At 46.0% G+C, this 13747-nt stretch overlaps 3 protein-coding genes across 3 annotated transcripts; all 3 read right to left on the bottom strand.

Moving 5' to 3' along the window:
- Positions 1-47: 47 nt before the first annotated feature.
- Positions 48-3129, bottom strand: fam113 (family with sequence similarity 113). Its single transcript, XM_061669583.1, has 8 exons — positions 2645-3129; positions 2419-2498; positions 2100-2332; positions 1821-1971; positions 1424-1667; positions 1296-1352; positions 401-544; positions 48-323 (listed from the first exon to the last, which is right to left on the bottom strand). The coding sequence occupies exons 1-8, from the start codon at positions 2715-2717 to the stop codon at positions 205-207; spliced, it is 1101 nt and encodes a 366-aa protein (XP_061525567.1). The 5' UTR covers positions 2718-3129; the 3' UTR covers positions 48-204.
- Positions 3130-3215: 86 nt separating this feature from the next.
- LOC133398019 (protein fantom-like) lies at positions 3216-10856 on the bottom strand. Its single transcript, XM_061669582.1, is given in 32 exon segments — positions 3216-3596; positions 3695-3822; positions 3905-3989; positions 4072-4261; positions 4328-4407; positions 4484-4565; positions 4662-4728; positions 4811-4932; positions 5008-5058; positions 5139-5305; positions 5868-5983; positions 6063-6295; positions 6364-6524; positions 6654-6993; positions 7079-7242; positions 7329-7446; positions 7520-7693; positions 7777-7827; positions 7921-7997; positions 8123-8334; positions 8406-8479; positions 8555-8593; positions 8595-8702; positions 8795-8818; positions 8908-9013; positions 9348-9482; positions 9560-9662; positions 9808-10013; positions 10120-10237; positions 10305-10358; positions 10450-10579; positions 10758-10856. Coding segments are annotated over 31 exon segments (3882 nt in total). The 5' UTR covers positions 10538-10579; positions 10758-10856; the 3' UTR covers positions 3216-3387.
- Positions 10857-11202: 346 nt separating this feature from the next.
- Positions 11203-13244, bottom strand: LOC133397908 (E3 ubiquitin-protein ligase TRIM39-like). Its single transcript, XM_061669328.1, has 6 exons — positions 12915-13244; positions 12315-12545; positions 12113-12242; positions 11996-12022; positions 11775-11920; positions 11203-11706 (listed from the first exon to the last, which is right to left on the bottom strand). The coding sequence occupies exons 1-6, from the start codon at positions 13242-13244 to the stop codon at positions 11284-11286; spliced, it is 1287 nt and encodes a 428-aa protein (XP_061525312.1). The 3' UTR covers positions 11203-11283.
- Positions 13245-13747: the final 503 nt, after the last annotated feature.

The following is a 13747-nucleotide window of genomic DNA, read 5'->3' as shown; positions in this document are numbered from 1 at the left end:
AATTTATCAGAGTAATTCACATTCAAAATCCAAGAATACATTCTTTAATAGGAAAAGCACATTTAAAAGGTAATTAACAAGAGTGAAAATATAAAACTCACACTAAGAAACCAATTTAAGCGGAGAATGTGTGAGAACTGACCACAAAATTCTAACAACACTTTGTCTTATGTGCAGTAAACATTGTAATGCACATGTACTAACTTAATATAGATGGGGCATGTGACGAGCGTATGGCACGTACTGGCGTCTGGCGTGCCTCGTCCTCCTCGCGTACGGGCGGGGCCAGTCGTAACCTGGGGTTAACCCACGCAGCGCACGGGCTGTAGAGTGGACAGACGAGCACGGCCGTTGAGCAGGCAGAAGTGTTATTAACCGGTAGAACTTGTGTAAAACATACCGTTTGGAAGTGGGCCAGGATTAGGGTAAGGCGCACGGAAAGCAGCGGCCCCGTGCCAGTACGGCGGCGGCGGTGGGTTAGCTTCAAAGTTTGGAAAGCCGTTGAAGGGAGGATGAGGACACCAGTTGGTTGCTGGAGGCCACACTGTGGAAAGCAAAAGAAATGACAGCGAACATGCAAAAGTAGTATACAGTACATATACTCATCAATTAACAAAAAATAAAGACTGGTCCAAGTGATAATTCAACTGCTGATTATACAACCAAGGGATGTTTGTCCCGTAATAAACCACACACCTATTGGCAGTAAAAAGCCCCCTATTTGCAGGCGTAATTGACGGATCCCCAAAATGTTTATAATTGCCTATATTGATAATTAAAACCATAAACGTTCCGCAAACTATGATACCAAAACAGTTTGATATCATTCAACCTCATTTTACAAGATTACCCTTAAAAATAAATGGCTTACAGATCGGGTGTGTAAAAAAACTCGATTTCCTGTAATTGGTGCCCTTTACTAGTTTTTTTTAGTGTTTATACAGAACTGTCATGTATTTTTACTTTTGTACTCCATATGCACAAGTTATGACTGTGGAAATGTTTAATGTTCAGATGTTTTAACATACTTCCTTGACACCTATTACATGGCTTTGCCATCTTCTGGCATGTGAGAGAGTTATAGAAAGAGCACAAAAGCAAATAGCCAAGGATAGATTCCACAGAAAAAAATGCAAATGGGTAAATTTGTCAAAAGCTGTAAATTATATTTTCCCCCAGTCAACCGGAAAGCCAGCTCTTCAGGTATCGATTGATTGATTTTACAGCTTCCGCATTGTAATTATTGTATTAATTAATAGAATAAAATACTGATTTAACTTCGACATGTATCTTACCAACGTGTTCGGGAAAACCTTCCCGGCCCGGCAGCTGATGAGCAACAGGAAAGTCCTCTAAAAGAACAACGTGGAGTGAGTCAGCACGAATGAAACCAGTCGTCTTTGCAATGGGACTTCGTCGTCACCGAGAGAAGGAAGTGGCAGCTCCACGCCCCAGGCGTCTGCGGCGTGCAGCGACACCAAGGTGCTTATTCGGCGGTGGGCCAGGGCATTCCAGTGGACACCGTCGTTGGTGCGATGCTGCAGGGCGAAGCGGAAGTGGAAGTGGAGGTCCAGCACGTCCACCTTGGAGGCGGAAGCCAGGACTCCGCTGTAGAAGTTGGCTTCGATCACGTCATGACGTAGATGGGGAGCTTTGTGCGAAATCTGCTATGGAGCAGAGCGACAATACTACTGCGGAAATCACTGGAGAAAAAAAGGTAACACTGCCCTCAATCCATTTTTAGAACTCATATTTGATAGACTATAAGCAGAATGTTTAGTTTTTCACTGCTCTTCATGTACAAGGCCACCATACGGTACCTCAGGGACCACAAACCCCCCTTTGATGCGCTCTCCCAGGGGCATGGCGAGGTTCCATATGACCAAGCTTTCTTCTGGCAGGATCCCAAGCAGTTCTTCAAAGAACCTCTTGAGGTTGTCTTTGTACTTGTCCACCCATTCTAAAGTGTACCTACAAGGAGGTTCAGTTAAAGCTTAAGCCATGATTGAGATTTATAAAAGCGTACTGGGAAGCTGTGACCTTAGCAGAAGATCTGGATCCTCCCAACATTTTACTCACAGATACGCTACATGACTTACCTTGAAATATCCCAAACACAAGAGTTGACTATGACCAAATCTGGTTTCAGCCCCTGGCGGAAGTCCTCCACGATGCTCTTCATGTAGTCCGAGTAGATGCGCGTGACAAAGTAGAAGCGGACCAGGTGGTGGGCAGACTGGTACTGCCGGACCTCCCGGTATCCCGTCCCGTTGTGCATTTGGCTCAGGCAACCTCCTTCCACCAGGCAGTCCTGTTCAAAGCTCATTTCACCCTACAGAAAGACCGTTGTGAGAAAGGAACTGAAGCCAGCACAAAAGTTAGACACGCGCACAACAGGAATCGCTTGTCATCACTTGCCCTTCGTTTAAGTTGTACCAAGTTGAGGTATTTATCCTTCTGTAAAAGCAGGACAAGGTCTTTGTAGACGGACCTCTGAACTGGTCATAGAGAGCATACATATGAATTAGAGCCACAAAGGTACACATTATTCAATTGATTCATTAGTCAATATTCATTTCTGGCCATATTAACTTTTTATCCCAGGTGCTCATTCATTTAATTTTTTTATAGGTAGAATACTTACTGGAGTCTCCCAAAACCACAATGAATTTGTTGTGGAACAGCTGGCTGACCTGCTGGTGGCTCACTAACTTCATTTCGTCCTTCTTAATTGTTAAAAGAAAAAGGTTTCTCTTTCAAAAGAGGGCTTTTCATAATATTTATGAGCATAAAGATCAGTACCGGCAGCAACAAATTGACTAAATGACCCGTCACGGTATATAAAATCAGATTCATTCATGATAGCTAGTAGCGTCAATGCTAACTTAATAGCAATGGTACGTTAGCATTTTGTAAATGGGCGGGGAAATTGCTCACTTCAGTTTATGTTAGCTTCGTAGTTTTTTGCTTTTCCTTCTTTTTTATGCTATCCAACACGAGAGTGTGCTATCGTATTACCGTAAAAGTCCCCCCGACTTCACTGAAAAACACAAGATCGTTGACTAAATCCTGCCATGAGTTACTTCAATTGCTCAAAAACCGCTGCAGGTGTTTCCCTGATTGGGATGACGAGTGAGGCATTCACGGGTCATTGGAAATTCGTCATTTTTCATTCTTATGATCATCTTCAGAACCACAGTCACACAATCATAGTATAATTGTTCTACTTCCAATGATTTATTACGTAACCTTCAACATTAACAGTGAAATAACCAAGGGAAAGGCTTCAATAATTCAGTGCTGTTGAGTCACATGCAGTACACTAACCAACAAGAATCAAAATCGTACACAAGGTTTATAAAATCTGTATTCAGACACTCTTTCTGCTTAGAAGTCACTGTCATGATTTTCTATGACTTTAATATGATTTGTCTCCATCTGCTCCACTTTCTCCTCCTGCTTTTCTTCGTGCTCGCCGTCATCCTCAGCGTCCTCTGGCCGGTGCAACTCCTTGTAAATACAGCTCAGGGCTTTCGCTGCCTTCAGTGACACTTTCAAGAATCCAATCACCTCCTGTTCTTCATCCACACGCACAACTGGAGAAAACGCAGACAAAACAATGAGGCTTCCCCGAGCAATCAGACATAATCCATATCATCGTCACAGCGAGCTAAACCGCCGAAGACACGCCTACTGTCAATTTGCCGTTCAATGACATCGTTTCCTGTCAGCAGCAGCTCCTGCAGATCCAGAAAAGCATAGCCGACATCCGCACATTCTTCGTCGTCGTCCATTGGCTCGCTGACAACTGTGAACTTTAACCTGCACAAACACACACGGAACTTTGTGTGAAGGAATACGTAAGGAACATAAATATCCTTTCGGGCGATGTAAGATACTATACCGGCCCTTATTGGGGTCAGTGCCCTCCAACATGGTGTACAGATACTGTCTGAGTGGAACTGACAGTGAACCGTCCACATAGATGACTTGCAGAGTAAGAGAGGGATTTGCCCATCAGCAAAAGGAAATCTTTGAGGCCACGCAGTCTTTCTTTCCCTCTGCGCTCACCTCGTGTGAAGTTGTAGTGAATCTCCTCCCCCGCAGTGGGCTTGCGGAGGGACACGGGCGTCTCCGTGGTCTCCACGGGGACGCCCAGCAGCCGATATTCCACATACACGCGCTGCACCGAGTTGTCCAACGCCACGTGCGAGGAGGGTTCAAAGGTCAAAGACAGTATCTCGACTCTCAGTTTGTGGCCCTGAGAGGAGGGAAATGGAATTTACCATGAGATGCTTTGAAAATGGGTTTTAATTAGTTATTTTACCTGTCTTGTCTTTTGTCTGGGCGGAATAATGAGGTGGTCGCTTGTTGATGTATTTGAAGACTCTGACCGTTCTTCAGTAGCTCCACAGTATAAGAAAAACACACTTTCCACTATTCTGTTGGTGACACCAACCCACAAAGTAAGGACTGTGCTTACCACTCTCGCTCACATCATCTTTTGTCTCTTCCTCCAACTCCTCCACTTCATCCACTGAAACAACATCCACAGAGGGAATATTCTGAAAATCAGAACACAATGCATTATTATTATTATTCATCATTATTCTCCTATACCCACCATGATATTGTATGACCGACTTCCTATGAATTCCTACCCGAGTACCAGTCTCACTAGCAGAGCTTTTTCTGAACCGTGACTCCGTGAAAGAGGTTTCTTGAGATCTTAAGAGTTCAAATGAAAGGAGTTGTCTTATGTTAAAGTGTCCATATGCTTCAGTTTTTAATTTCTGTAGGTATCACGTACTTTGACATCGGTGGTAAATCAGAAGACGCGGTCAGTGAAATAGGGGGTCCCTTGTCGTGTAGGCCAAGTGACCTCCTATCGGATCTCTTCGTCCTGTCTGGTTTTATGGAGTCGGGGGCAGGCTGCCAACAGAGAGCATTCGGAGCGTGATCATTATCCGGCTAGTGTACTCCAATGTTGTGCTTATAAAAACTCACACAAGCATTTGTCTTCTTCTGTCTTGTTCTGGTTTCTCCTGGCCCAAGTTGCTGAGTTTGGGGGAAAACACGTAAAAACATGGGATATCCACAGCCATTGGTAAAGTCAGCAGAAAGAAAGCGAACAATACCTTTACTCTGGGCTTGGCTATGGGCCTCTGCGACCCTTGCGTTTCTTCTCGTCTCCTCTCACTGCTTCCTATGGCATATGCTGGCGATTGAAAGGGGTATTTCCATTTAATCAGCACACTGACCGTGCCCCGAGGACCCCCGGCTGGATCGCGCAACACATAGTCGCCTGGAGAAGAAGAAAACGACGATTGAGCCCACAGCCGGGAAATTCACTACAAAGCAAATGATACAATACATCCATCCATCCATCCATCCATCCATCCATTTTCTGAGCCGCTTCTCCTCACTAGGGTCACGTGCTGGAGCCTATCCCAGCTGTCATCGGGCAGGAGGCGGGGTACACCCTGAACCGGTTGCCGGCCAATCAAACAAACAACCATTCCCACTCACATTCACACCTACGGGCAATTTAGAGTCTCCAATTGATGCATGTTTTTGGGATGTGGGAGGAAACCGGAGTGCCCGGAGAAAACCCACGCAGGCACGGGGAGAACATGCAAACTCCACACGGGCGGGGACGGGGATTGAACCCGGGTCCTCAGAACTGTGAGGCTGACGCTTTAACCAGTCGACCACCGTGCCGCCATGATACAATACAATATCATGAAAATAACAAAGACCCCTTTGGCTTTCCGTACTGTTTGAATCCAGGCTATGAACAGGAAATGTCTTTTTTATTATTATTATATATATATATTTTTTTTTTTTTGCTTTCCAAGTGCACACACCCGTGATCTCCTTGCCTGTAGCCAGTGCTCTCAGTGGGATGGGTGTTTTCGCTAGGTAGGCTGGTGGGATCTGGTCATCGCTATCATCAAACACATACACCCAAAGACTGCTTGACCTGCGCAAATGAATGAATGTATATTTTCATACTTTGCCAAAAGCCATCTTAAGTCCAAAATGTTGTTCTCCCAGCATACCGCAGGTAGTGCAGCACATCTGCTGTGACCGCAAGTGGGTAGCTGGCGGTATCGTGAAATATCGGGTCTGCAGCGCCCCGGACAGTTTTGGACACGTGTGGCTGCAGGTCGTAGAGCCTGTAGGTCAGGTATGCATCAGGAAGTATCCCTGGCCATTGCCCACGGAGGCCCTCGCAGTGCTCCAGCAGCAGCAGCAGCTCGTTGGGGATCCCGCCGCCGTAGTCGTACAACTCCCGCAGCGGGTAGAAAGTGACAAGTTAGGGATGAGAATCTTTTATAATAGTTAAAAGATCATATTTACTGCGTGGCTGCCTTCTCGCCAGCCCAGAGTGATGTGAGTTGGTATTGTCTGTGTTGCTGTGTTCCCGTCACTGTCTCTCATCGCCACGCCCTCACTGGGCTCTGCGGGTGGGAACAAGCACGCCCAGAAATCCACAACACCGACTATTTCCCCCTCAGAGCCTTGATAAGAGATACAAGAATGCAGGGATGCAAAATTCCAGGTATTTACTGGAATTTTCCCACCCCTTTGCAACACTACACAAATGTGATGCCTTTAGACCATGTATCAAGAAAATGACTCTTCTGCACCTGTGATATTGACATAACCATTCATGCGCTCCCCTTTCCTCTCCATGGCACCTATGAGGGACAAGTGGCCACTTCCGTGAGTCACAAAGCGGACACCTCCCATTGCCTGGTGGAGTTCCACTCTGACCCTTGAGCCCTGAACTCGCAGCCTCCCCAGATCACGGGCTGTCAAAGCGTAGCGGGAGGTGAAGCCATACTTGGGTTGGCTTCCCCCAACCAGAGGCGTGGAGTGAACTTCAAAGTCCAAAAGGCTGTAGGTGCAGAAGGTCACCATGTCTTCAGCTTGGTCTCCGTAAAGGTTGCCCATATTCCGAAGGCTGCCTGGGGTAAAGGTGGCAGCCTGAAGTAGAAAGATAGCAGGTTTTTGTCTTTCAGATGGATCACATGGCGCTTCCACCCAGCCATGAATGCAAGTATTATTTTACCTTGATGTGGAGTTCCAAGAGGGACTCTCCAAGCCTCAGCGGAGCACACAAAATGTCATCCTCAAAGGGCTGGACTACTTCCTGGTCCCCTGCTGGCCACGTGTACTGTACTGGCATGGTCCCTTTGTGGTTCTTGGTACTGTATGCAAAGGCTTTCAACTGGGCTTCAGAGCACAAGTAAGAAAGGTGAAATGCATTTTCCTTCACAAGGAAGTAAAGTTTCGAACATGACACATTGGATGGTTGCTACCTTGTAAAGTGTTGATCTGGCGAGCTCTTTTGGATAAAACATTGTCTTTCTCTGCCGTTGCCATCCTCACCTCCTTCTCCTCTCTCTCCAACCTTTTCTTCATTGTCTCCAACTCCCCCTTCAGATGGAAGCAATTTTGTTTGAAAGGGGAAAAGATTGTGATTTTTTTGATGTGGAGGACACGACGGCACCTGAAGGTCTTTACTGATACGGTGCTCCAGCAAAAGGAGGCTCCTGGTTTTCTGCAACTCCAGCACAGTCTCGGCGTGTGATGCCTGGATGTTAGTCAGCTGGAGGTCCTCCCTCGTGCCCTCAGGCTCAAGGAAGCGTAAACCCTCCCTGCTCTCCTGCTGCATCCGGAAGGCCTACAGCATGCATGTGCGAAGATAAGGCTTCTGTAAAGTTCCACCATTGAGGAAAAAAAAACTCTCTCTCTTTGCCTACACACCTTGATCTGTAAAAGCGTCTCACTGAGCTCTTCAGCACTCATGTCAAACACCTTGATGACGAGAGTGAGAGAATGAATAGTTTCAAAGACCTAAAACAATGATCTGTCGGTGTGTTATACTGTACGTCATTTCTGTGAATTAACCTTGGTGACAGAGTCCAGTCTGTTTTGTAGGCCAGACATTTGTTCTTTGTACTGGAGAACCTCCTCTTCCAGATGTTCTAGTTTGGTTAAAAAAAAAATATAATAATCAAAATCAAAGGTGTTTATTGATTAAGAGGTTTGTTTCCATACTTGAGTACTTTATTAAACAATGATGACATCTCGCTATAACAGGTCAGTATACCCTTATGTTGCTCCTCCAGTATCTCCTTCTCATGTCTGAGCTTCTCAGTCTCTGATTGCAGTCTGCTTCTCTGCTCCTTCTCGGTTTGCAGCATTTCCGTCAGGAGCTGAATGTCCACCCTGCAGATGCTGTCCTCCGGCTCCTCCCGATGCACAATGACCTCCCTGTGTTTGTCCATGTTGCCGTCATGGCTGTTGTAAGTAGATAAAGTACTAGGGAAGGGGAAGATACAGAAATGTGGATCAAGCATACAAAGTGTGCTGCATATATTTTGTAGTCTTACCTCTCAAGTAGGTCGTCGTAGTTTTCTTTTATCCTTTCCTTCTCTCCCTCCAGGTCTTTTATACGCTCTTGTAGCTGGAAGAGAAACAATCCTGTTGTCGAATGGCTCGTCCGGTGAAAGTCCTGCACGGTTCTTGGTGGCTTTCAGACCTTGTCCAGGTTTTGAAGAGACAGGTTGGCAGTTGTGAGCTTGAGCTTCGAGTGTCAGTGCTCTGTCCCTCTCCTGCTTCAGCTGCTCGCTCAGCTCTTCCGCTTTCTCCAGAAGAAGAGTCTGACTTTCCCTCAGGGACCTCTGACTCTGGAAAGGCAATTTAAATAATTCAAATTATTATTCAAATCATGAATGTGAGCAGTCAGCATGATTGTAATAACTAAGTCCCTCCCTTTTACCTCCTCTAGCTGGTTCTCATAGAACTAGAAAGAAAAAGAACCATGACAACGATGTACAGTTGTTTCCTAACCTCCTCATATTATACTTATTGTTGTGGCCTATAGTGTCGCACCTTTTGCAGATCAGCAATCTTCTCCTGCGTGACCCTCAAGGTGACGCTCTTCTCAGAAAGCTGCTTTTGGAGACAGATCACATCCACGTTCTCTCGGATGTTTATCCTTAACAGAAAAAAGTGTATATACAACTTGTAGCCATCAAATTATTAGTACTGTCTGTGTCGATTTTCAGTCATCCAGGTTATGACAATCAGCAAAGGTTGAATTGAGCCAATTGGACTTTTCGTGTTTGTTGAAGACATTTCACCTTTCATCCAAAAGGCTTCTTCACTTGAAATGTGGGGTTTCCCTAGTTATGCCTTTGGAAATTCCACACATATTTTAGAAGTGAAGAAGCCTTTTGGATTAAAGGTGAAATGTCTTCGAGAAACAAGAAAAGTCCAGTTGCCTCGATTAAACATTGATGAAAGTACTGTGACGTTTCTGCGGTCCTCACTTGTGCCTCTCCGCCTGTTGCCTCTTCATCTCGCTCACGGTTCCCTCCATCTCTTTCTCTTTTTCTCGGAGAGTGTCCCGGAGGGTCCGGGTGGTCAGCTCTAGCTCCATCACCCTCGTCTGCTCGCTCACACTGCTGGGAGGACGACGGGGAAGAAGGAGAAGAAGGGTTGGAAAGGATTTTATTTTCCCCTTATTTTCTTTCCCTCCTACAATTTTTCCATGTCTCCTCTGGTGTCCTCCATTGTAGGACAGTCGCGAGGCGGGGCTGTGTGGGTCGCCCTCCTGACTCCCCCGTCCACTTCTGCGCTTTTACCTTTGGGGAGGAGAAGGAGACAGAAAGATCAAACTGTCTTTTTACTGTGTTTGCAAGAAAAGTTTCCCTTTGGGACGAAGTATACTAAACAGGTGGAAGCAACTGGGAATATAACTTAGCACCTACGGCCAGTAAACCGGCACACCTTTGCTGAACCTGCACGGAGTGCGACCACCCAGGTCGAGAATGTGCTGCTTGGCAAGGCTGAGTTTGTTGTGCAAAACAACTTTCTGGCTCTCCAGCGTGGCCAAGCGGGTTTCCAGTTCCTGCAGGGCATCCTCCATTTCCTTCTCCTTGGCACCGCCGGACCCCGGGCGCGCCTGATGGAGCCGCATCAGTCTGGTAGACATCCTTCGGGAAGAAACGGAACCGCTCAGACGATTTGAGACTTTTGTTTTCCGGAATTGGATGTTTTTATGTGCTGCTTTGTACATGCATGGTGGACTATGCCGGGCACCTGCGCATCTTTTGCTCCTGTGCTTGTGTGTGCTTTCTCAGCACAACGTTCTCTTCTTGCATGTGGAGGCAAAGATCCTCCAGTTGGTCCCTGGGGAGGCGAAATAGCCTCTGAGGATCTGGAAGGATGTGAGAGAAGAACAGCAACGTCAAGCCTGAAAAATTGACGCTGTAAGGTGGTCTCACCTTTTGAAATCATGATGTGATGCTTCTTCCATGGCTTCACATTGCATATGGCATCTGCTCAGAAAAGACCAAGATCTGTTCATGAATGTAGTCTTGGCATTTTAAAGCTCTTTAATCTTTAAACTTTAATGAAGTCGGAACGAACCTGGGTGAGCAGGCATGAGGCCTCCCCTCATCAGACCCACGTCTCTTACTGGGAGATCCCCCGCAGTCTCATCCACCATGGGCGACATCACTACAACTACAACTATACGCAGTCAGCCAGTTTAAAATACCTGGATGGGGTTTTAAATGGAAATGACTGCACAGCGACCAACAAGTGCAGTATTAAAATGCAGGAATTACTGCACATGCTAATAAACACACTGAATACAATATTTTGTGTCTATTACATGTGTGTGACACTGTTGGTCTCACATTAAAAAACAGGAAAGTGGATATTTTGGAACTTACCCTGCTATGTCAACAATTCCAAGAGATTGCTCCTCGGTTTTATCCCAGCGTATGCACACTATGCTTGGACAACCTAAATTTTAATCCATCTTCATCATGCTCTCATTGGCTCAAAGTAAACCGGAAGACAACCTCATAGCTCCATCTGCTTCTGTGGGTAATCCTGCCTGTGCACTAATCAGATTACTGTGCATTACATTGCATGCTCTCGGGTTAGTTTCAGGAAGTTAAGACATTTTTAGAGGCGCGCTAGTCTGGGGTCTGTGCTCAAGGTGAGACTTGTTGCAGGAGTTTGAAAATGGAGGAGGAGCATACACAGGTTTAATTGGAAGTAAACACAAAACACATACAGTATAAGAGGCACTCCAATTTTAATATCAAAATATGTTCAGTACATAAGACGATTCAAATCATTCAATCAATCAGATCATTCAAGTTTGGCAGGGTTGTTAACAACACTCGCTCTGGGTTTTTAATCAAAAATGATTAGTCAAAAATGTTTTGCTGTGTGTCTGTTTTAGTTCAATCATATTGTGACATTGTCTAAACTCACGCTTCCATCCGCTGGTCGGATGATGAGCGGTGAGCTGTTCCTTCCGTTGTCGCTCACATCTGGGTTGAAAAGGGGAAATATGGCCTCTGTGAAGTGAACGTGTGTAAAGGAATAGATGTGTGCCTTGGCCTCGGCGTCATAGAAGGACACCGTCCCATCCGCCACGTCCAAAAATAGTCCGATGACCTTCGGGCTCTTGGGTAGACACAGAAGCCGCGCCTGTGCCGCACAGGCCCAGTACTCAATTTCCCTCCTCAGACAAACAGCCCAGTATCCGTCTTGTGGGCTCAGTGTCACCAAACCCTTCCGGTTGACGGACCCCTGAGCCACACCCAGGTCCCATGACGTCTTGTCCCCCACCTCCACCTCCCAGTAGTGCCTCCCTGCGGCAAAACCCTGAGTAAAAAGACAGACTGTCTTCTGTACTTCTCTTATTCTGCTCCATCAATTTTATCTCGAGTTACCTTGGTGGCCAGCACACACGGTACGGTGTCAAAGCGCTCTGGCAGGTCTGGCAGGTTCTGCTCAACATCTCCATCCTGAACCCGTCTCGCATCCTCAGACAGTACGAGCCACGGGTTGGCTGTCCTGGGGTCCAGATAAACTTCAGCTACAAAGGAGCACAATAACTGATATGATCATTCCTGAGCCATGAACATGATTTTTAGATATAAGGTCTGGCTACCTGCATACTGCCGCATCATGTCATGCTCTGCAAGTTAAAAAAAACACAAAAAAAACAGTTGAAAGACAGCTGCCATGTGTTTGAAAGTTTCTTTCAACAATGTGCATTTTGCCTGACCTTGAATTGCAAGTATTTCTAAAAATGAGCATAGTTGTTGATCAATGTGGGCCAAAGCTCTCCTAACAATCCCCAAACACGGGTGTAAGTCGACGAGGCTGCTGCAACAGGACTCTGACGCTGAAGACCTCTGACACATACAAGTTGAAGCGAGCACAATATCTCAAAAGGTAAACGATTTGCAGCTCGGATTGCCGCTGACCTGCAGAAGATCGAGGCAGCCGTCGGTGTGCACAAGGTGCTGCATCTCCCTACTTCTCTCCAGCTCCTTGATCTCCAGCTCCAGCTCTGCCGTCAGCCTCTGGGCTCGGTGCTCCATCGTGGCCTGCCGCCTCCGAATGGTCTCCAGCAGCTGGACCCGGCTTCTCTCCAGCGTCTGGAACAGAGCAGAGAACATCTCTGCGCTGCGCTCTTTTTCCAACTTTGTATTTTCCTGGAGACATCATTGAAACATATAGTTGTAATACAGCAGTTGTCCACTATTTGCATGGGAAAGGGATCGAATTTTGAATCGTCATTTTTTATACTTGGCATTTTTTTTACTCACTCAAATTTGTGAGGGTTGTTACCAACACTTCTATGTGTGGGGTTATTGTTTACGTTACAAGGACAGTTACAATGCTGCCACTTCAACATACTTTCTGGAACCCGATTACTACTTTCCTCTTAGACTTTGGCACCATCTTGTGGCATCTTGGGACATTGCAGAAAGAGCACCAAAATACACAGAGAACAGTGACTAGGTGGAGTTCAATTTGTGACGATGTGGAGGATTTCTGTATTATATCTTAGGGCAACTCACTTTGCTGAGCTCCATGCAGTGTTTGATCTCCGCCACCTTCTGGAGTCGGTCCCGGATCATCTCCTGAACCTCCGAGTCCATCTGCTTCCTTCTGGCTCTTATCTGCTTGGACATTTCCTTGGCGAAAGAGTTCTCGCAGAGCTCCGGCCGAGCGACGAAGAGCGTGTCGCATTTGGGGCAGCTGGAGGCGGCACTCTGGTCCCAGCAGGATGTGATGCAGCTAAGGCAGAAGCTGTGACCGCAGGGAATGGACACGGGCTCGGAGAACACATCCTGACAGATGGCACACTGGAACAGCGCCTCTGACAAGAGAGTGCTGGGGGAGGCCATGACCTTGACGAATAACACTAGTCAGAGTTGGCCTACATGTTATATAACAGTAAATGAGAACCAAATGATTCTTGGATATTAAACGCTCTCTGATAAAGTCAACCAACCTTTAAATAACTCCATGATGCTCTAGAATCAGCGGTGCTGAAGTGTATAGACCTATCACGTGTTTTAAAGAACTAGTAATGAACCACAGTGGTGTACAATTACGCAATATGGAAACAGGGGCTATAAACAGTCGAACTTCTGAAGTGCCTTTAACTTCTAGTGTACAATTTTTCCGGAATGCTGATTTAAAATTCGATTTTTGGTTAACAACTGTGGCCCTTGGGGGGAAAACGTTTGAGTCCTCTGATATATGCCTACCAAAACTAACCAAAATAAACCAGTATTCTATGCATTTACTTTAAATATATATATATTTATACATACACGTTTAGTTTTGGTTTAAAAGAACTGGAACAGAAATGTGCAAAAATAATTTCAAGAACAACAATAAAGGG

Source organism: Phycodurus eques, chromosome 23, assembly GCF_024500275.1.
Source record: "Phycodurus eques isolate BA_2022a chromosome 23, UOR_Pequ_1.1, whole genome shotgun sequence".
Lineage (NCBI taxonomy): Eukaryota > Metazoa > Chordata > Actinopteri > Syngnathiformes > Syngnathidae > Phycodurus > Phycodurus eques.
This window is presented reverse-complemented; position numbering and strand designations above follow the sequence as displayed.